The 24952-nt window shown below is 32.8% G+C and overlaps 1 protein-coding gene across 1 annotated transcript; it reads right to left on the bottom strand.

The window, feature by feature from the left end:
* Positions 1-367: 367 nt before the first annotated feature.
* Positions 368-21452, bottom strand: LOC127726000 (acid-sensing ion channel 1A-like). The gene is made up of 6 exons (XM_052233299.1): positions 21249-21452; positions 11151-11310; positions 10170-10223; positions 5959-6121; positions 3211-3305; positions 368-806 (listed from the first exon to the last, which is right to left on the bottom strand). Exons 1-6 carry the CDS (start codon positions 21450-21452, stop codon positions 658-660), a joined length of 825 nt encoding a protein of 274 aa, XP_052089259.1. The 3' UTR covers positions 368-657.
* Positions 21453-24952: the final 3500 nt, after the last annotated feature.

The following is a 24952-nucleotide window of genomic DNA, read 5'->3' as shown; positions in this document are numbered from 1 at the left end:
GTGACTTATTAACTGGTACTCTGCACTCATTGAAGTGTGGGTTATTGAATGATATAACATCATCAATATATCTGAAAGTGAAATTTCTCTTTGGGAAGGTTCCGTGTGAATTCTGATTCATATGAGTATAAAAACAATTCGACCATTAGTGGTGCACAATTGGTATACCCATTAGAAAACCGACTGTCTGTCGGGATATCAATCCACCAAACTCTACAAATATGTTGTCAATAAAAAAATCCAGCATAATAATGATATCATCTTCGGCGTACTTTTTTTAAGAATTAAAGTAAACACTTATTGAAATGTGGTTTATTTAGTGACAGAACATCTTTAAAATATCTGAAGCAAAATTAAAGAACTTTGCAAAAGAAGGGAATATGATGTTTTTGATATAAATGGCCGTGCTTTTGTTTAAACTTTATAATTCTTGTCTGAATTTCTAACAGAAACGGTCAATTCGGGAAATTTCGTTCAGCTTTCCTGAAAAAAAAACCCAAAGATTAAATGAAAAGAACTAACTATTGATTATACATCATTCATATAATGTATGCGAGAGTATAATCGGCACTTGTTTTTTTCACCTTTCGTGTAGTAAACAGTTGACTGCAAATCAAACTGTTGATATTTGCACTTGGAACAATCTTCTTTTCTTCATTATTTAATTGCTATTTTCTCTACTCTGTTTTCCCTGTTTCTTAGGTTGTAAACTAACGTCCAGAGAGCAAATACCAGGAACTCGCAAAGTTCTGTGAGAGTAACAATGCTGGCGCCAAGAAACAATCCCATCTGTCCACCAAGGATAGCTAATGAAAGTAAAAAATTCGTTTATTATGAAATCAAATTGTTGCCGTGTTATACCTGAATCGAGGTCAACATTATACAATAGCTATAACATTGCTGTTCTGAACATCAAGTGGCAAATATTTTTTACATATTTAGGATGAAAAAGCGCGATAAATAATTAGGTTATGTACATTGTGTTAATTTATACGACCGGGAAGAAGGACTGATAAATTTTATTTCCACTGGAAAAAGGATATACGTTGTAGGGTTTTAAATTTTGGCTTGTAAATGACACTGACATGTTCAACCTATTTATAATAAAACAGTCAAACATTCAACGTTACATCTTTCAGTTTATCTTCCCCAAACCACAAACCCTGTTTGTAATATTTTTTGTAGATAACAGAAAACATTGAGAGCAGTTTGCAAATCTGCAATTATCATATGCTCTGACATATATCGACTGTGATCCATAAACGTCATCAGATAGGAATTGAAAACCAATTCCTTTGTCATAACTACACATTTGAATCCGCAAGGTTTGCCAATCTCTAGAAATCCTGATATGAAACATGAGTCGTCTGTGTAGTACCCATAATTACAGGATCACTAATATTTATAGAATATCTAATCCAAGAATTCGTCTGTTGAAAAATATTCAACAAATGAATGAGCACATAACTTAAAGCACAACGGGTATCACATGTGGAGCAGGATCTGCATACCTTCTGGAGCACATGAGATCACCCCCAGGTTTTGGTGGGGTTTGTGTATCTCATTCTTTAGTTTTCTATGTTGTGTTTTGTGTACTTTTGTTTGTCTGTTTCATTTTTAGCAATGGCGTTGTCAGTTTATTTTCGACTTACGAGTTTGAATGTCCCTTTGGTATCTTTCGACTCTCCTTTAGGTCACGAGTTGGATAATTTGGGATATTCCAATTCTTCGATTAGTTGTTCTTTTATTTTAGTGACTCATCATGTTATCAAGGTAGAATTTCCAAGGAATCTACACGATCACACCGATTCGAGGCAGCTTCGTTGACAACGACCATAATATCATAGATGAGGATTACCGGTTATAAGACAGTTTCAGTATGGTTTTCTCTTTCTTAAGAATGTTAACAAAATCTTTTTTGAGATCTGGATAACTTTTACTGCTAATAATGGAGCATAATAAGTAGCTATTGGTTTACGAATTGTCTTTTGGAAAATATATTATCGAAAAGTAAAAATTACCTTGTCGAATATGAAGTCCTGAATTTATGTTGAATAAAGTCATTAGGTTTTTTTCGAATTAATGTGATATATCTAGTATCTGAGTTAAATATTTTTATGGAAGAGACCAAAAGGGTGACTTAATATAGAAATAGGATTATCTTTATTTCTTCAGTTCGGCAATACGACCAATGATGAGGTGGCGTCCGTTTGTCGGTGCGTGATATATAATTATGTAGCCACGTCAAGTTTGAATGGGGTCATTAAATCCGATACTTCATGTTATAAGAGCGCCAAATTCTGTGAACATTAAAAACCTTATTCCAACAACTCTTTAAAGTTTCTATCAAGATCTATCATTCACTGCAAAGAAGAGGCATTGTTTGGCACCTCGATTGGACAAAATAGTAAAATTACTCAAGCCCTAATTCAAAGGTAAACTTGTTAACTTGATAAATGACCAAAGTTAACATATTCGTGCCATGATACATACATGACTATTTCACATAGTTTTTGAAAATAGATATGAGCATCAGCTTTATCCAAAAAAATATATTTTACACACATTAGTGTCTGTGTAAAATACATCTAGTACCAAAATATCTTTTTTGGGAAAAGCTGTTGTTCGAATCTAAATATTTTTAAGAAGATGTCAAAATCAGACATTTTGGCAAGAAGCATTTTAGAAGTTTATGCAGTTTTGCACTATATTAAAGAAACCTGAAGTCCTAATGCAAATATGTAAGGCAAAATTCAGTAATACATAAGCAAACTCAAGGTTTCTATTTGATATTAAAAAAAATTATCCGTGTAACGAACATTTATTTTACTATAAAATATTTCCAACGCGTTTTACAAGTTGTTATTTGTAGATAAAAAAAATGGATCTATTCTGTACTTGTATCCCTTAAAACAGATTCGCGCACTAATATAGCAATTCTTATGAATATTAAATAAATGAAGCAGAAGACATAAAAAAAAGTGTCAAAGTAAAACAGACAATTCCAACGCAAACAAAAAACGACGAAAAAGACACATATCATTACAAAAATCACTACCTAGAAATCTGAAGAACGTGCAACACAAATCAAACCAAAAAACCAGCGATTAAAAAGGCCCTTTTATTCGAGTGGAACCGGTTAAACGAATATATAACTTGCGATAAATAACAATGTCACTGAAGAGCAGATTAAAATGATGACATACATACCAAATATATCTCCAGCAGAGGCATATTTTGGTACCTGCTTTGAAATCGTTGTAGAGAGCTGGTCAAAATAAATATGGAGGGCAATGTAGTTTTTTCTGTAATAAAAATAACAACATCAAATTTAAATTATCTTATAGTTCATGTCCGAAACAGTACTATATTAAATATATTATAGACTTCTAGAGGTCAATATATACATTTGCAGAAGCTCAAAATGGAGTTTATACAAGTTAAGAATAAATATTTCAAACACTTTCAAAGTTCATGAACTCAACCAATACTCAATTCTAAATTATGAATAAGGACAACAACTCATTCTGACCTTTGAAAGGCACAGAAACATAATGAGGAGCCTAAGCAATAGCGAGAACCACTATTCATCTCGACGAGTTGAATGATAAGGTTAACAGCAGAACATACAATACAGGCTCATTAAATAGTTAGTATAATGCATGCATATCTATAGTCAATGTCAAAATGGTCTAAGTATTATGATAATGGCAGTCAGGGTCTTTTCTACTAAAATATTGAATATGTGTTTCATAACAAAGTACCATGTTCTCGACGAAAACGATTAAAAAATACAAACAAATGAACTTTTTGACTTTTAACTAGCTTTCAGTAATCAGTAACTGCAAGTACTCGAAAATCGTACTTTCGTGTTAATTTGACCTGTTGATACAATTTGTAATGCATTTCTGTTATTCAATGTTTACTTATTTTGTGTTATATCTCGCCTTACTATTTTTAATATGTACCACCTTTAAGTATTTAGAATGACGAAAACAAATTTCACTCCTGTACTTGTACTATGAATAACAAATTTATTTTGGAAAAAATGTTTCTGTACTCCTAGCAACAAAATTATTTTATTCAAATTTACCTTTGTACGTAACTTTATTTAACGCCATTTTGCCCTAGGTTAAAGTTGTCTTTTTGACATTGAAACATCTTTTTATTTATTTTGTGTCATAGATCAAACTTATTCGTTCAGTTTAACTTACTTGTTTTCGTGTATTGTCTTTTTGATCGAGTTAAGCCATTTCAATTGATATTTTATTGTGTGTCTTTTTATGTTGTAATGTAAAACAACTGTTTCAGGTTAGGGTGAAGGTTGGCACCTGTGAAAACGTTCAAACCCGCTGCATTTTTATGCACCCGTCCTAAGTCAGGAGCCTGTTGTTCAGTGGTTGTCGTTTGTTGGTGTGGTTCATAAGTGTTTCTCGTTTCTCTTTTTTTATATAGATTAGACCGTTGGTTTTCCTGTTTGAATTGTTTAACACTAGTCTTTTTTTGGGACCCTTTATAGCTTGCTGTTCTGTGTGAGCCAAGGCTCCGTGTTGAAGGCCGTACTTTGACCTATAATTGTTTACTTTTTAAACATTGTGACTTGGATGGATAGTTGTCTCATTGGCACTCATACCACATCTTCTTATTTATATTAAGTATGAGCTTTTCCTTGAGAAAGTTTAATAGTAATTTAATTGTTGTGTGCAAGAAGGTGTAACGGTTTAAATCTGTTAGCTTGTAGTTTGAATGCATGGAAATAAAAAAAAAATTCCTCGATTGACCGACGACATATGATAAATTAAATGTGATTAAGATATTGAAATGAGATATATGTGTAACCAACGATGCAATAACCAAAAGACATAAAGAGGTCAACATATATTAGGTAATTCTTATTGACGACGCTGAAAGAGTATACCTAATTGTAAAAAGTCTAAACAGGAAAACAACATTTTATAAATTGCATATATCAACTGTGATCCATAAACGACATCAGATGGGAAATTAAAACCAATTCGTCCGTTATAAACCGCACATTGAATCCGCAATGTTTGCCACTCTCTAGAAATCCTGATATGAAACATAAGTCGTTCGAAGCATTTTTCTGGATTTACCTTCATCAGGGACACTGAAAAGCCGAGTAGTTGAAAGCCAAGGATGTATAAGAACCGAAACAGTTGAACAGCTAAGGGATCTGACCACCCTTCCGGAGAACTTGAGATCATCCCCGGTTTGTGGTGGGGTTCGTGTCGCTTAGTCTTTAGTTTTCTATGTTATATTCTGTATACTGTTGTTTGTCTTGTGGTCGTTTTTCGTTTTTTGCCATGGCAGTGTTAGTTTGTTTTCGACTTATGATTTTGATATCCCTTTTGGTGTCTTCCGTCGCTCTTTTGAGTGTGTATATAGGTTTTCATCGCTCATCAAAGTAAGAAGTAAATATTGTAAAAGTCAATCAATAACTTGAATGTTTTAACTATTACCTATTTATATCTTTGAATACTTTGAAAGCGCAAGGATATTCATTATAAATGTCGACTATTATGATTCTGAAAAGACAATATATTATTCTGAATATATTTTACAAACTTATGTTCGACCTTGTAGTAGCCTAAGCCATTATCAAAAAAATTGAGAATCCATTGTAATAAATAAATTCAGCTTATATGCTGCTACAAATTTCGTAATGAGAATTTCTAACTCGTCTATTTACCCCTACTGGCATTCGCTGATGTTTTCTTTGGTAGGCAAAAGCCCAAAGAGATGTGGGTTATCTATTGTGTAGTTGATAAAAATTTTAATTGGCTATATTCCAAAATCCTGAATTCAATGTTACAAAAAAGCGTACATATACAGAATTGTGAGTTGATTAAAACAACACAGACAACTTTAATATCGTTGTCTAAACACGACTGTTGTCAACACAACTTAAATAAATGCAAAAAATCTCGTTATGTGTACCTGTAGTAATCCAAATCTACTACTCCAATGACATCAAATATCTTTTTACTGTAGAAATCCGATGGAAATAGTGATGACGTCAATGACACATCATAATGTGTATATTTACACGGCAATGGACAATCACACTTATCAACTAGCTTTGTTTGGTTGTAGTAGTCTCCTTAAGAAATGAATAGAAATAGAAATAACTATCTATTATAATGTTCAATATATAACACACAGGATCGTAGGTGATACAACGCCCATCAAAGAAAACGAAGAAAATCTACCGGCATTATACTGGATACCAAAACTTCACAAAACTCCGTATAAAGAACGATACATAGCTGGATCATCAAGATGTTCGACTAAACATCTTTCTAAAGTGTTGACTACTATTCTTTCTACAGTAAAAGATGGCCTTCAAAAATATTGTGATGAGATATATTCAACCAGTGGTGTCAATCAGATGTGGATTCTCAAAAATTCTAAAGATCTACTGCTAAATCTTAGATCACAATCTCTGCAATTTTGCAGCAACATTAAGACCTTTGATTTTTTCTACGCTTTACAATACTATTTTCTATGCTCAATTGAAAGATCGACTTCACAATCTCATTAGACAGAGCGTTTTCTATTAAAATGGGAATCGTAGATATAAATTTCTTGTTTTGGGTTATAATAATCCTTATTTTGTGAAGAACCACCCTGATTCTATCAGAAAATACAGTGAAGATGATATTATCAAAATGCTGGACTTTTTAATCGACAAAATATTTGTTGAAATTGGAGGATTTTTATTTCAAGAGACAGTCGGTATTCCAAATGGGTACTAATTGTGCACTCCTTATGTCCGACTTGTTTTTGTACTCGTATGAAGCAGAATTCATTCAGAACCTTCTAAAAGACAAAAAGAAAAAGCACCTTGCAAAATTCTTTAATTTTACTTTCAGATATATTGATGATGTCCTATCACTGAATAACCCATATTTCAGTCAGTACTTGCATCTCATATATCCCAGTGAACTTGAAATTAAGGATACTACTGATACAAGAAGGACTGCTTCATACCTTGATCTTTTCCTTAATATTGACACAGATGGACGACTTCACACTAAAATCTATGACAAACGGGATGATTTCAACTTCCCAATTATCAATTTCCCATTTCTCAGAAGTAACATACCCTCTGCTCCGTCGTATGGTATTTACATATCTCAATTGATACGTTATGCTCGTGCACGTTCACACTATACTGACTTCATATAAAGGAGTGTGCTCCTTACGCTGAAACTGCTCCAACAGAGTTATGAGGAGGAAAGATTAAAAATGACACTCCGTAAATTTTATGGACACCATTACGAATTGGTTGATCTATACGATGTGTCTGTGTCTAAACTAACTAATGATATTTTTACCATGTCTTAGATTGTGGTTTAACATCTATGTCGTCTGTCTGCTAAGTGCCGAACGTGACCTATACCCGAATATGACTGTAATACCGCGTGTGAATTTGCATTGCTATACGACGTGTCTCGGTATTTTGTACATCCAACATTCATGTATTTATTTTTGATGTTTCTGCTGTGGTTTCGGTTGGATAATGTGTTATGTCTTATCGTTTGTAGTCCAAATAAAATTATTAAAACAGCCTTTCAATACCATCATTGTCATGAAAATTGTTTGGACTGATATTGTGAAAATAATTGTATAAAGTTCGAGATTGAATGTTCGTACGTAAGTGCGTCACTGTTTGTGATGTCCTGTGGTGTCTGTCGTTGATGGAAGATGTTCGTTCTTGATCTGCAGTTTGCATGTTGTAGATATAAGAAGATGTGGTATGAGTGCCAATGAGACAACTCTCCATCCAAGTCAAAATTTTAAAAAGTAAACCATTATAGGTCAAATTACGGTCTTCAACACGGAGCCTTGGCTCATACCGAACAGTAAGCTATAAAGGGCCCCAAAAATTACTAGTGTAAAACCATTCAAACGGGAAAACCAACAGTCTAATCTATATAAAAAAACAAGAAACGAGAAACACTTATGAACCACATCAACAAACGACAACTACTGAACATCAGATTCCTGACTTAGGACAGGTGCAAACAAATGCAGCGGGTTTAAATGTTTTAATGGTACCAAACCTTCACCCTTTTTCTGAAACAATAGTGAAACATCACAACATAGAAAGACACACTATAAAATATCAATTGAAATAGCTTAACTCAATCAAAGGACATATTAACACCAATGAACATACAATGAACAAATAAATTTGACCTATGATACAATGCAAATTCAAAATAAATAAACTAAGGGAAGAATAATAAAAGTAACATGTTATATCGGTATGAAATGTTAAATAATTTAAGAAAAACAATATGCTCGAACAAAAATATCAGCCATTTGCAATTATTTTAAACACAGGTAAATGAAAATAATTTTGTTGTTAGGTATACGTGTACAGTTCCAATAGAGAAAGGAAATATTTTTTCAAAATAAATAATTTTGATGTTCATAGTACGAAGTGAAAATTTATAGTAATACCAAACACTTATTATCAAAAGCATGTATTTTGTGTCGACTATTATATTGTTTGTTTGTGCGTTTACTTTGATGAGTATTTTGCGTGTGTTTGTGCTGTATTTCTGTCACGTAGTGTTGTCATTTTAGCGATATTTTTTAACATTGTCATATAAGCGGGAAGTTTGGCTAGCCTTAAAATTAGGTTCAACCCACCATTTTTTCTTAAAATGTCCTGTACCAAGTCAGGAATATGGCAGTTGTTATCAAATATTTCGTTTCTATGTATGTTGGAGTTTGTTTTTGTTGCACTTCAGTGTTCCTGTTGTTCCTTTGTTTTCCTCTTATAGTTGATGTGTTTCCCTCGGTTGTAGTTTGTAACCCGGATTTGTTTTCTCTCAATCGATTTATGACTTTTAAACACCGGTATACTTCTGTTGCCTTTATTTTTGATCATTGATCAACTAAAGAAAAAATGCCATTATAATTGGAAGGGAATTACACCATAATTTTGTAATACAAGTGCGACTATTTAGATTAGAATGCATACCACTGCATTAGATACCATATGTTGATCTTATTAAAAAATATATTAATAAACTCATTTTAGATACCAGGCTTAAAATTTTGTACACTAGACGTGCGTTTCGCCTACAAAAGACTCACCACTGACGCTAGAATCAAAAATGTTAAAAAGGCCAAATAAAGATCGAAGCATTGAAGACCCAAAAATCTGCCGAAAAACACAGCTCAGTTTGTTACATTCAGGTTTGATTCTCTAAAAATACGACAAAGCTTATATCTGTCAACAACCGTTATCCTTTACTTTCTAAACAGAGAATGTGTCTTCTCTAAAAGTACTGAAGTGGGTTGTTTGTTTTTATGTAGTAATGGCATGATAAGTACTAGTATCATTCGTCAAGATCAAGTCTACCTTTTTTACTCCAACTTCTCCCATCCGGCAGTAAAACCCAGGCGTAAATACGCTGCCACGTCAAATCGGAATGGGTAAACTAAATCCAATGTCTCGCAAAGGGAGAGTGTCACGTTTTCAGTTAAAAATTCTTGTAACAGCTTTCGATGGATCAGTCGGTTGCCGTAACACGGCAATACATTTACCATTAATATACACACCCTCGTTTTTCAGTGGCGAACAACAATTCTACCTAATGGGTTTACTGTTAATTTTAGTTCTTTTCCTTATTACACATGAAATTTGCGAACAGTAAGCAATCAATCTAGAACAAGTCTGAAGTTTTAGATTCAGGTTTAAAGTTTGCGTCCTATGATAAATACCAAGTGATGAAAAATAATGCTACAGACGGATTTGAATGATTTTTGCATGAAGGCTATTACAAAACAATCCATACGTTAAGGTAATAACTATGTTTTCTGTTTCCAATCCGATAAATTGTTTAAGTTCTATCAATGTCTATGTCCATTTTAGCCTAGTGTGGTTAACGTTAAGATTTCTATCAGTTAATAACTGTTTTTACACTTGGTATTGTATGATGAAAGGATGCAATACCGGTATTACATCACAGAAAAGAAATCGTGTACAATCTTGTTCATAACTATATTCACACAAGATGTCTTGAACTTCATCTCTATATTTTATTCTTTTTTATTAGACAATGAGTCCACGGTAAAATATCTAGAGCAACGTGTACATATAAATTTGAGAATAGGAAGACATACTTTACCTATTGCTTTCATAATACAGCTAGCCACTTTAAACTTAGAGCAGTAATATGTATCTACAACGAAGTGCACATATTTTATCAATACTTTTCCTATTTCAAGTACAATTACAAAATATTAAATTATTCAAACGAGAAAACATAGACGTTATACCGTTATATGTTCTTTTTACGTATAAACTAGTAAAATTGTTTTACATCTCCAATATCTGTACTTCTAAAAAAGACGAACTCGATTATTTTGTATGAGATTAAAATGCTTTACTGGAAATGGCAGTTTTTTTCTATTGAAACCACAACTACGAAAACATTCTCTTTTCTGACAATATCTGAGTTCTTATTTTCTTTGAATTCTATTTAATCAATTATAATACATAATTAAATGTTCCAGGTGTTACAGAGTAAGGTTTGTAGTTTTAACAATTGACAATTAAAAAGTGTCCCTAAATATAAGTTCCTCATAATATTAGTTCCAAAGGGAAGAAATGTTATAGAATATACAGTATTTATTCCTAACGGAATAAATGTTAAGAATATTTGTTCCAACAGGAGTAGATATAATGACATTGTTTATAACAAAGTTTCCAGGGGAACTTCTGTTCGGTGCAACGAATATATGTTGACAAAGTCATGTGATACGCTATATATAACGTAATCATGTAATGGTTTCCTTTTTTTTTCCTTTTAGTTGTGGTTATTATGCTGATACTACCGCGCTTTTATTAGCCCATCTCAAAAGATGATATCGCAATACTCCTTGTTGATTATTATCTATTCAAAGTATTTGCAATTAAAACCATTCGCGTATATGCGGTAACTGTCTAGTCAAATTAATATAGTTTTGGTCGAATCATTAAATGGTACCGGTAATTATGACACGAACCCTTACAGCAACAGATGAGAAATTTAAGTTGATATATGTTCTGTCTCATCTGGTTCATCCCCGAATATTTCTTTTCGAGTTAATTATTTCTGTCAACTTACTGTTATGTGTGTAAGGGAGACAATTACATCTGTCTAAAAGAAAAGTTGATAAACAATCCTTGTAACAAGAGCTTCTATAGTATTCAGAACCGTCGTCTTTCGTGCGATCTCTGCAAAACATATTCCCCATTGCTTCATAGGGCATCGGCAAATACTCAAACTAAAATAGGCAATCATAAAAAATCTTAAAAATAATCTAATATTCAAAACAAGAAAACAATTATGGTGTTGCTATTAGTTAAGGCAACGAAAACTTTACATCAACATTGCGATACAGAGATATTTGATTGTAAATGTGTTTATATAGTGATCTTTTGTAGATTAAACTTATTGAAATAAGGATATTTTGTTTTAATTTTTATACAATTTTTTACCAATTGAGTGGTAAAAAAAATAAACTTGTATCCATGCAGATGTAATATGGTAAGAAAGTGAAAACAACACGTTTAATAATTTCATGCGTCCGAAGCGCTTTTCTGGATTTACCTTCATCAGGAACGCTCATAGTCAAATATTTGAAATCCGAGGGATGTATAAATACCAAAACAGTTGAAGAGCTAAGACATGATTCATCATTGAAATTAAATTTAAACCATTACCATTAAAATACTTTTAACTTCTTAGGAAGAAAGAAAAGAAGTATCCTTTAACTTCACTTTCCACTATATAGATGATGTTCTATCACTAAATAATTCAAAATGCGGTGACTATGCTGAACGCCTCTAGCCATCGAACTTGAGATAAAGGATACAACAGATACAGTTAAATCTGCCACATATCTTCACTTATATCTAGAAATTGACAATAAGGTTTGGTTGAAAACAAAACTTTACGACAAAAGAGATCAATTTCAGCTTTCCAATTGTGAACTTTCCATTTCTATTTAGCAACATTCCAGCAGCGTCTGCATACGGAGTATATATCTCCCAGTTGATACGATATTCCCGGGCTTGTATTTCCTATCATGATTTTCTTGATAGAAGGTTGCTGCTCACCAGGAAGCTATTAAACCAAAAGTTCAAAGTGGTGAAGTTGAAATTATCACTTCCTAAATTTTACGGACACCATCACGAGTTGGTTGATTGTTATGGAATATCTGTTTCACATATGAAGACGGATATGTTCCAATTGTCGTAACTACTGTCTCGTTCCCTTTCCCTCGAATGTAACCTGTCGAATTAGACATATCATCGGGTTTGTACTGGCATGAGCAACACGACGGGTGACACATGTGGAGCAGGATCTGCTTATTCTTCCGGTTCACCTGAGATCACCCCCAGTTTTTGGTGGGGTTCGTGTTGTTCAGTCTTTTGTTTTCTATTTTGTGTTTTGTATACTGTTGTTTGTTTGTCTGTCTTTTTTTTTATTTAGCTATGGTTTGTCAGTTTTATTTTCGACTTATGAGTTTGAATGTCCCTTTGGTATCCTTCGCCTCTCTTTTACAAATGTATTTACCTGTTTTTTATGCACTGAAGCAAAAACTTCTCTTCCTGGTTCAACATAAAAACCACTTATTCCTTGGAAAATAGGATCTTTGTTCGAATCATGAACTAAGAACTGAGAAAAATTTAATATAGAATTTAGTATTTACTTTTTGGCATATCTATACCTTATATTTCAGATTTCACTATCTTATCTCTCTACCTCAACGTTTTAGTCGGTCAGCATGATAGGTTACATGTTTTCTAATCTACGCACCCCTCTAAATGTTGTTGCAATAACAATAACGGTTACAATTTAACTGCATCAGATTCGCATTTCGATAATTAATGCCTCTTCGGTGATGATCAAGGCCGATAATAAAAAGCGTTGAAGAGATGATCAAACCAAAAAGGACCTTAAGTATAACAAAATCTGGACAAGGAATCAGACCTTTGCATTTTGAGGTGAGGCGACCTGCTGCAAGGCAACTTTGTGACTATCTTACAAACCCTTTTTCCAGTGCCAGTAGGAAGTCACCGTGCTTAATGCCAGTCTACTTATAATTGAGATAAAATGTTATGCCCCGCCTACGAAAGCTAGTGGAGTGAGGTATTATGTTTTCTGGTCAGTGCGTACATCCAATATCAGTTTTAAATTTTTGGTCCACGTTATTAACCATGAAAATGTGGTTACATTAATTTGAAACTAGTTTCAGGGTTAACTGAGCATGGAAATGTGACAGTGTGTATACGGTCAAAATTTTAGGTTCAGGTTGTTTATCATGAAGTTGTTATTACGTCAATTTGAACATGAGTACACATCCTCATTTTGGTGTTTGCTTTTTTTAGAAATATATGCCAAATTAGGGTTTCGACCTAGATTTAGCAGTTCTTTGAATATAGAAATGCAAAAGTGCGCGGAGCATGGTATTAAATTTACATTTTTTCTTTAAGTGGGATTTTAACCTATGCTACTACGCCTGCTCTGTGTTCAGCGAACAATGCTGGCTAGTCTATATTTATATAGCTTTCGTTAGTCGAGAAATGCCTGTCCTCGTCGGGTTTATCAAAGATTGTAACAAAGTATATGATGTATCCCATGGAGATCGTCTGTCATAAGTTGTCACATATCAAGTTGTAAAAACATTTTTTTTCGCAACGACAGCAAACTTTCTGTCAGTTGTGAACAATTTTAGTAAGTATTTAATTTACTATAAGTGGTACTTCAGATATTGAGTAAAAACAATGCTTGAATATAGATCTAGAAAAAAGTGAAGTAACAAAAATACCCAACTCCAAGGAAAATTGAAAACGGAAAGTCCTTTATCAAATGGCAAAATCAAAAACTCAAACACATCAAACGAATGGAAAACAACTGTCATATTCCAACTTGGTACAGAAATCTCCTTATGTAGAAAATGGTGGATTTAACCTGGTTTTATAGCTAGCTAAACTCACTTGTATGACAGTCGCATAGTCAAGGGTGGAAAAATTTGTATTAAATATTTTACTTTAACTTTTAAGCTGAAAATTCAAATGAACTCCGCGATACACTTTCTTGTAGAGTAAAACAATCATACTATGCATTTACCGAGTCATGATTTATAAATATAGAATTGAAGACACCCTTATAACGGATTTACAATAATCGTCGTATCAAAAATGAAACCTAAGTTTCTTTATAATTTCAAAATTTATAAACGGATAATTTTAGAAAGGTTTGTTATAAATCACGTCAGTACCGAAGTATCATATATTTTTTCTACCCTGTAATTTCCCTCGAGACATTAAGTATTTATGAAACAATTGTATCATTGACGCTAATATTTTCCAATGATTAACTTCAATATTAATGGACATTTTTGTGCCTTTGAAGTAAGTCTAAATAAACTAGGTGTTGTTGATTGTATATAGGAAAACAAATACCTGAAGTCCTTCGCCGAACAAGGTGCCGTAGTAGTTATTTGCACGGTCCAAATCAATCATTAATGTCAAATGAAAGACTGATCCTACGTGGTTCGTTTTTATTTTCATATCAGGATTTGATGTAAAACATGCTCCACTTGGGGTCAATTTAACTTTGAAGTATTTCTTGATATCTAAATTATTCAAATGAAAACTTGCATATAACAAAATTCCACCAGGGTCAAGAATATCTTTTTGATCTGTCATAACATCTTCTAATGTTCGGTTCAGGTAAAACCCTTCTTGTTCAAAAATCGGATCGCTCCAGTTTGTCGTAACATTTGAGTAAACAGCGAAGGGACTTATGCTAGAGTAATAATTATCTATCATTGAATCGTTTTTGATTGCACTTTTGTTTAGTGAGTTTAAATTGCAAACTGTCACTGATGGAAACTCTATTTCATTTTGAGGTTTGGTATACTGTGTCATTGTTGTTGGATATCTATAGTATTTTTTTATCTCCTCCACCACCGTTACTATAAGGTATAGACCACATGATAATATAACACAGGTCCATAATAACCTGAAACCAGAAAACGAACAAATTGAAATTTAGTTGCAAGACATTATATTTAATGTTCTGAAATTTTAAATGGTGTAAAAGTGTTTAAAATACATGGGTATTTTTATTTTATTTTAGAGGTCAACTAGTCAAGTCTGACTGTGTTTTCCTCTCACACAATTCTAACAAAAGTTTGAAAACAGTTTAGAAGCTAAATTAAATGACCGACAAGTGATTGAAAAAATAATATACGTTCAAATAAAGTTGATACTCACAATCTTATTTTGTGTCTGTTTGTTATTCCAGACAATTTATTTACTCCATGAAATCCAGTATTCTGACTGAATTCATTCCACAGATCACCAATATTATGTAACGGTTCTGTATTGGATGTAGATATGTTCTTATTTTCGGTGCTCATATTATGTCGATATGTATCCTACAGGAACAACACATTCATGTAAACTACATAATTCTGAGAAAAAAGTTTGCTTTTGTACCAGAGATTATTCGATAATTGATATTACTAAAAGTTTCTGATAATTGTTTGATGTTTATTAAAATTGAAGATGAAAAGCAAATACTGAGTGAGTTACTTTAATTATACTGCCTATCCTTCTGTTTGGTTTTATCTCGTGACTATTACAGACGATAATCAAAAATGTTAAATAAACCATATAGATTTTACATCTGCATCTACATTTTGAACTTAGCTATTAAAAATATTTCGAAAATGGCATGATATATAAGGAAATAAAGTGGGATTGTTTTTATCTCGGAAAACGAATTCTATTGGAAAAATATGACCGTGAAAAAGAGTAGTAGAAGTCATAAATATATATGAATATTAGATGTAGGATGTCCATCAATTGGACCCTAGGACACAAATGAACAGAAGACATACAGTCTTCAACAATAAATGCAGGGATCTATCCAATATGTCAATGTCTTGATCGTCAGGAGTCTAGAACAGTTGTGAATAAATTTAACAGGAATTAGGGAAGATTGAGCCGTTAATACAAAAACTGTAAATAACAATAAGAAAAACATTAAAATATGACATCAGAAACCACTGACGAGGGGTTCCTGACTTTGAACAAGTAAACGAACACATCTAGTTCAGCGAACAAAAGGTGAATAAAAGAACATTCAACAAATATCATTTCAGTTGAAAAGAACTTACCTCTACAAAAAAATTTAGTAGATGAGAAATGACAAGTACAAAAGTAATGAATAATAGTATCAAAGATTGTTCGCAGCAAAGGAAAGCTAAAAGTAATTAACCTGCTGATATAAAACAATGCTGTCCTACATTCAAATATCGTTTTATTTACTTAAGTAGTAAATGTTTTTATAGAAAAGTCATATATAGTGTGAAGGAAACGACCTTGTGCAGTGCCAAATACGAACAGCAAAGAATTTCAATGCACAAAAAATAAAACAATACCATTTCAAAATTGATTCAAACTTTGAATATGCCAATAGATGATTATTCCAAAATATGCCAGACGTAGTGATTGAACAGCAACAGTAAAATTGATACCATTAATGTTATTGAGCACAATAGAAAGATCTGAAGACAATTATCAACTTGTTAACTTTAAAATAATATTATCGGTAAGACCCGAGTGCGAAATACATATAGGAGATCTTAATTTGATAGTTAGTTCAGATTCTAAGATTTGATTATTTATTAAGTTGTTTTATTGAATGCTCCCAAACAAGATTTGGAGACGTGGTGTTTGTCTCCTTCTTATGTATTTCTTGCACTTGAACTTGTCCGCGGCAGGTCTAAGAAACCACAGATGAAATTAAGGTTTTACCGTATGTTGCTTACATATCTAGTTGTACTTAAAGTAATAAAGTATTTTAAATGTGCAAGGGGATTAATTAAGGAATAGTTTGGAGTAACATAAGGGTGGGGTTTACTATAAAAACCAAAAGTTGGTGTCATGTTTAAATTGTGACAGAAAGTGATAGGGACATGATGTCTTCAGTAATAATCATTTGACAATATGACCCAGTGACTTATGACCTTAAACACTTTTTAAAGGACAAAACCGTATTAGAAATGGTGAGTATAATAAATGGAAAATGTTCTACATAAGAGGAAATATCAAATGAAATGCATGATAAGTCCACGAATATGATTTCAAATATCTTGAAAATGGTTCATAAACTTTCTTGTTTATGTCTGTCAAGATTAATTGGATGACATACAAAGTGATACCCAGAGGGTCATATCCACCTTTTGCTATTTTAGATTGTTAAACCTCTTTAAAATGGCCGAGATCCCCGTCCCTTAACCTTATATTTCTTGTCTCACATGTCAAGATAAATTAAATGACGTAAAGGGTGAAGACCAGAGGGCCATCCCCACCACCTGCCGTTTGAGAATGTTCAAATATCTTTTTTTTTAAATACGATACCCAACCTAAAACTGTTTATTACCAATAGTGTTATAACTTATTTTCGATTCAGTGGAGAAATTTATTATCCGTGCATTATAATCTCATAACGTCAATGTCATTTTTCTCTTGATATAGCTCAGTGAAAAGAAAATTTAAGAATGACTCCCCCGCTGTTATAAACAATGATGAGCTAAATGCCCATATGGCAACGTAATTTCAAAAGGATAAAGACAAAAAAAAAAGATTCGTATATGGTAGTGACTTTTGTCCAGTTATCCATTATCACGGTTCCCGATCAGCTAGATCTACTTGTTTATAACTAGGAAAAGCAGATTTTATCCTGGCCTCTATATGAGTATCTTTGTCGAAAAGAGCTTCGGTCTATAGTAAGAATTTTATTTGTTCATTGAATACTACCTTCACAATCATCGCTGAAAGAACAATCCTAAATTTTAGGATCAGAATCATTTAAGCAAACAATGGTTTACAGATGAATGCGATAGAGCTATTAGTGGCCATGAATATGCTGAAAGGACATGTAAATAAAAATCCCACAAAGAACAACCTTTGCGAATTTCCTATCATCCAGGATAAATATCGAAGGACATGTAGACAAGATAGGTAATCCTAGTGAAGTTCAATACCCATATGAACAATCATTGAAACTTGATCTAGAAAATCTAATTAAAAGTAATTAGTGAATCGTCCTAGGACACTATATTTTTGTTTTTCTTCGCCATTTAAGCAAAACAGAAAAAGAATTGCACTGATTTTTAAATTTAAAAATGGAGAAAATAACCACAAGTATTACCCATCAATAATTGGAAATATATTTAAAATTACCAGCATGCGTACCTGATAATTTACATTAGTATAGTAAATACTGAGTAAATAGATACAGACAGACTTGGTCACTCATGTCAGTACATTGAACAACTCCAGCATTCAAATAACCAGTAGTTTAACAAACACGTTTGTGTACTATGGTATTGTATGACCATTTGGGTTTACAATTAATACGTCATGTACTTATTTTCGGACATTATCGGGCTGTTTGGTGACTATAACACTAGTGTTGTCACAACATTCGTCCTCTTCCTGTTAAACAGTGTATATCTCCAAAATAACAGTGATTCAAAAGTTGATAAATAGCTCTCATTTCATGTTAATTCAAACAATTCTTATTGTCCATATGTATGATATTGAGTAAGTTAGTTCATAATATAGTTGAGTGTTAAACTGTATAATATTATCCGTATGTATACTGTTATGAAAGAATATGTGATGTATAGTCCTATGGCTGATTTCATTAAATTAAAATACTTCCACTAAAAACCCAAAACAAAGAAAATCAAAAGAAATCTACCAATATTGAACAACATAAATGCACATAACAAATGCACTGTGACTTTATAATTAAAAAAATATATTTTTATAAGGTAATGATTGATTAATTGATTTGTGTTTAACGCCACTTTCAGCACTATTGTGCTTTTTGTGGCAGTCAGTTTTTATTGGTGGAGGAAGCCAGAGTGTCCGGAGAGAACCACTTACCTTCGGTAGGAAAACTGACTAGGATAGTCGATTAAAATTGGAGTCGAGCGCACCTGTGACGTGCAAAGTCGAACTCAAAACCTCAGGGTTGACAGGCTAGTGATACAGAAGTTCGACTACTTAGACCACTTGGCCACCGAGGACCCTTTATAGAGAAATATACGACATATTATCCTGATTTTCTTCTTCTGTAAAATTTGGACATCAGCTTCAAATAAAAATATAAAACATGTCAAGTTTGACATCAAACACATTAAAAGTGCAACAAAATGAACTGAAAAGGTATATCGAAAACCCAAATTATCGATGCTCATTATAATACTAGTAATACCTCATAAAAGTGATAAATGTATGAAAAATACAACAAAAAAACATGAAATATGCAATACTATGTAAAATAAAAAATATGTTCTATTGTTAGAACTGGAAAGTAAATTTGATCCTCAATGCTCTTTAACTTCGTACTTTATTTGGCCTTTTTAACCTTTTTTGATTCTAGCGTCACTGATGAGTCTTTTGTAGACGAAACGCGCGTCTGGCGCAAATACAAAATTTCAATCCTGGTATCTATGATGAGTTTATTTATATCACCACAACAACTATGTGTATTATACAAACTACTCAAGACCAGCATTATCTTGTCTTAAAACCCAAGAAGCATACAGCCTCAAAAGGCAATTACAATCAATAAAAACAAAGCACTAACTTGTCTAAGAACTTAATTACAAGGGGTGTGAAGCCTCTCAAGGTATTAACAGTCAATTAAAATGAATGGAAATACCACCCAATCAATGTCAAGAATAATCTAGGAACTACCAGGAACACAGCAATATGTATATATCAAATCTCTAAATTTTATAAAAAAAATTTATCTGGCATTGTTGTTGATGGCATTGAAACCATCTGAGCTACTTCTATCATATTCCATAGATGATTTACTGGGGTCACAGTAAAAGGAACAAGAAAGGAGTCATATGTTTCAAAAACAAGTTGATGGTCAGGAATTATAGAAACTATTCCTTTTATAAATTCGTTGTTAGAAATGCAATTTGTTTCAGAATTCCAAAGATAAAACGGGGTAGTTTTCGCCATTCTTCAAATCCACTCCAATTTCCCCAAAAACAATGTCGGTGTAAAGAAAGATGTGTGAAGTTATGTTGACGTATATGTGCTAGAATTCTTTTTTGCAGCTTAGCCATTTCCATTATCCGTACTATGAATACTAGTAACATCTGGCAAACCCTTGTGATCTGCCAACTGTTAATGAAATTTAAAACTGCATTCCTGGTTAGCTCTAATTTTGTCCATACATCTCTCTTGATTTACAAGATGTAGTGTACTTTAAACCGGTTTCTCCATTAACAACACATTCAGGATTGGTAATAGATTTCATTTTAATCGTTCAGATATACCCCTAGTAGCAATATGTGGAAAAATACGGACGGTAGTTGATTGAGTTGGTCTAACCAAAGTTTTCAGTTATTTGGGAAGACATAGTTGGCAATGCAAAACAAGAACTTGTTCTCAGATGAAGATATTTTTTTTCAAAATTCTAGCAGGACAATTTAATCTGCTTAATAACAAGTCCGAATGAAAATGTGTATCAATAAATTCAAAATTATGTACTTCAGTCGGTATTTCAACTGTGACGTTTAATCCATGGTTGCTGAGGAGTTTGCTAGAATTTTTTAATTGTCGTTACCTTCCTTCAGTCTTTACAGGCTTTTATAAAGTGGTGATATATTTGGCGATGAATAAGACAAATAACATGATGAGATTGTCGACTATAAACGTCGAGCAAGGTGTTTCACTGTAATTTTCTGCATTACATTGCATGCATCTAATTTCCTTGTCTGTAAAAGTTCCAGTGATTCATTTTATTAAATTACTTGTAATGAATAAATAAACCTGAGATCACCCCCAGTTTTTGGAGGGGTTCGTGTTGCTCAGTCTTTAGTTTTCTATGTTGTGTTTTGTGTACTGTTGTTTGTCTGTTTGTCTTTATCTTTTTTTAGCCATGGCGTTGTCAGTTTATTTTCTACTTATGAGTTTGAATGTCCCTTTGGTATCTTTCGCCTCTTTGTCATGCAATCTTAAATATCTGGTGAGTTATGTAGCATCAATAGCCCCTTGTTTTTTTTTACCAGTTATCGAAACGTTATTTTGATGTTGTTACAGCCTTAACAGGAGACCGAGACTCTACATTTGTTTCTTTCCGTGATTCCTATGATTCACCAATTTATACAATAATATTGGTACCTGTGTCATCTTTTGTACTGCTTACATTATCACCTTCATCACCTACGCATTCATCTATTACTTCCCACTCTTCATCCTTTTCGTCTTCCATCTTATCAACTGTTAAATAACCATCTACTTCATTTTCCTCTATTTTTGCTAAATCTGACTCATATTCACTCCATGTAAAGGCTTCGAACAACTCACACATCACGTTGAGTCATACGATCAGTCATTTGTCAATATTGTCGATGACGGCAATTATCCTGAATGCCGATTAAATTAGGTTTGGTAACTCCTGGCAATACTTAATAATGAACCTTGTCAATACATTACTCAAATAACCAGTAAGTTAACAAGTACGTATGTATAGTACGGTTCTTGGGTTAAGTAGGTACCGTCTGACCATTTAAGGTTACAAGTATAACGTCATGTACTTATTTTCGGATAGTCTCGGGTTGTTCGATGGCTTACAACTTTAGCAAATCATTAAACTTCTGACAGAATGTAAATGATATGATGAATGATATTTTAGAATCGGGATATTTTCCGTTCTATTATGCGAACTCTAACACTGTTGTCAATCAATAAAATAAAGTTGGTCTATACGTCTCCAGCTTTATTATTTATTTCACAATCCAGCCTTTATAGTGGATGATGGTTTTCAGCTAATCAATTATCATTAACAGTACTTTGAAATTAAAAGGACAAACAATGGTCTTCTACTTTGATTTTTAAATTATATTGTTTAGAATTTTGAACACGTAATACCTGATTGGCTGTCATGGTTATTCACGTTTTCATTCGCGTTGTTTATAATACTTTAATATCAGACCTAATGGATATCCATCTCTTATAATTACTTAATTGAGCTTACATTTCTAAATCAATTGTCCGAGTTCGTATTCTATACTGAAAAATGTCTTCCGCGGAAAAACGTCGTAATTCAATGGACAATCTGATTTTAATTTATCAATTTTTGAAGATTTATAGATCAATGAGAACTGAAATGTGTGTATTGAAAACTTTATAGTTTATAGTTTATCAGATCTCATAAACATGTTTAACCCCGCATATCGGGTTCTTTACTAAGGTGGTTTGAAAATTATCTTACAAATAGAGTCCAGCGGGTGGTTATTAACGGTTCAAGTTCCGAATGGTTACCTGTAAATGCAGGCGTCCCACAAGGGTCCATTCTGGGCCCTCTCCTTTTTTTTGATATTTATAAACGATATAATAGAAGACATTCAAGCTCAAATTAAGCTATTCGCAGATGACACTTCATTGTATATTATGGTTGACAATCCAACAGAAACAGCTACAATTTTAAATAACGATCTAGATAAGATTTATAATTGGTCAAAAAAATGGCTTGTGAATTTTAATGCCCAAAAAACTGAAAGTATGATAATTTAAAAAAAAATAAATAGACCCTTTCATCCTCCATTAAATATGAATACCCAAGAGCTACAAACAGTAAGTAAACACAAACATCTAGGTGTCTTTTTTTCTAACAACGGATCCTGGAACGACCATATTAAATATATAGTTTCTAAATCTTACAAAAGAATAAATATAATGAGAAAAATGAAAAATGTTCTTGATAGGTTTACACTTGAAAAAATTTACATATCATTTGTTCGCCCAATTCTTGAATATGCCGATGTCGTTTGGGACTCTCAAAATCAGAATTTGATTGCTAAACTTGAAAATATTCAGCTTGACGCAGCGCGTATCGTCACTGGGGGTACTAAACTTACCAGTATAAACAATTTATATGTTGAAACTCGATGGGAAAAATTATCTGAAAGACGACGCAATCATAGGCTAATTCATTATCACAAAATTTTGAATAATAAAACCCCAGAGTATTTAAGAGACTTATTGCCCGATCCAGTAGGAAGAAGTCATGATCATAATACAAGACAAAGAAATAATATTACACAAGTCAACACACGGACCCGTTTATATTCTGAATATTTCATCCCAGCAACAACAAAACTATGGAACACTCTTAACTTAAACATAAGAAAATGTGAATCTGTATCATTATTCAAAAAACAAATTAGTACCCAAAATTGTAAGGTCCCAGCGTATTATTATATAGGACATCGTTTTGGTCACATTCTTCATGCTCGCTTAAGAATGGATTCAAGTTCATTGAATTCTCACCTATTCGTTCGTAATTTAGTAGACTCTCCAAATTGTCGGTGTGGTGATGTAGAAACAAATTCTCACTTCCTGTTATCTTGTCCCATATACACTGATTTAAGACATGAACTATTAGATTCTGTTTCAGTTCTTCCTGTCCAAGTTAACACAAAAACTTTGCTTTTTGGATCAACGGTACTCTCAGATGAGCAAAATAGTCTTTTATTTAGTTTGGTGCAGAAATATATTATTAAAAGTAAACGTTTTAACCCTTGATGTTAATGCTTCATCATTCAATAGGAACCAAAGCATTTCACACTGTATACATTACAATAATTCATGTTTATTTATTTATTTTTTTTTTCTCATTAATTAATTATTTTTTTTCTTCTTCATATTTATATATTTATTAAAGAGCATGCCAGTATTTATATTTATGTATTGTCCAATAAGTGTATTATTTTTTGTAAAAGGAGACAGATTTGTAAAAGCAAATTGCTTGTTTCTGAATCCTTAATATTATTTCATTTGTATAATATCGTTTAATGTTGATTTATCTGAATAAATATTGTTTAAACTAACCCCGCCGCATTTTTGCGCCTGTCCCAAGTCAAATGTGTGTATTGAAAACTTTATACTTTATAGTTTATCAGATCTCATAAACATGTTTAACCCCGCCGCATTGTTGCGCCTGTCCCAAGTCAGGAGCCTCTAGCCTTTGTTAGTCTTGTATTATTTTTAATTTTAGTTTCTTGTGTACAATTTGGAGTTTAGTATGGCGTTCATTATCACTGAACTAGTATATATATTTGTTTAGGGGCCAGCTGAAGGTCGCCTCCGGGTGCGGGAATTTCTCGCTGCATTGAAGACCTGTTAGTGACCTTCTGCTGTTGTCTGTTCTATGGTCGGGTTGTTGTCTCTTTGACACATTCCCCATTTCCATTTTCAATTTTATATTTATTATAAAGTCCATTAGTAATTGACATCCTGTTTTTATAGAATTTTGAATTGGAATATACAACTTAGATCGATACACAACATCATACCAAGGTTACAATTGAACTAGGATAACTTCTAATATACGTCTACCACGGCAGCAACCTTGTCAGTGGTTATCTTATTTCATATCATTTAAATTTTCTTCTTGTTTGTTTGTTTTTTGTTATTTGGATAATTCGTCGTTGATAGCTTATCTTTAATTGTTTCTGTTTTAATTTATTCATAGCTTTATAAACTCAAAGCGCTTGAAAGCTTGACACATTCTATGGACACCTGTCTATTGTAGAAAACTGTGTGTTGCCATCTTGATGCACTACAAACTGCTAAAAGTCTGAAAAGATCATATTTTGTGCTCAACCAGTAAGTAAGGTCGCGCACAGATTTTACTTGACAAGACTCGACATAATTTCGACTGTACTTAATTTTGGTCGAGACTTTACTTAATAAGTTCGATTGATAATCTTATGGTCTCGACCAATGCTCGACCAGTCTTGACCTTCAGATTTGGTCTTGAATCGGTCTGAATCAGCCCATCTATGTCAATTATATATTGATCTTACA

This window comes from Mytilus californianus, unplaced genomic scaffold (genome assembly GCF_021869535.1).
Source record: "Mytilus californianus isolate M0D057914Y unplaced genomic scaffold, xbMytCali1.0.p SCAF_15, whole genome shotgun sequence".
Lineage (NCBI taxonomy): Eukaryota > Metazoa > Mollusca > Bivalvia > Mytilida > Mytilidae > Mytilus > Mytilus californianus.
The sequence above is the reverse complement of the archived record's forward strand: the minus strand, read 5'-3'. Positions and strand labels throughout refer to the sequence as shown.

What these genes read in the sequence shown, in the direction of transcription:
- LOC127726000 (XM_052233299.1), bottom strand. Translation starts at nt 21,452, where the DNA reads ATGTGTGAGTTGTTCGAAGCCTTTACATGGAGTGAATATGAGTCAGAT. An exon ending in ACACAGGTACCAATATTATT is followed by an intron (nt 11,311 to 21,248) that starts GTATAAATTGGT and finishes TGCCTATTTTAG; the next exon opens with TTTGAGTATTTGCCGATGCC. An exon ending in TCTCCCTTACACACATAACA is followed by an intron (nt 10,224 to 11,150) that starts GTAAGTTGACAG and finishes ACTTCGTTGTAG; the next exon opens with ATACATATTACTGCTCTAAG.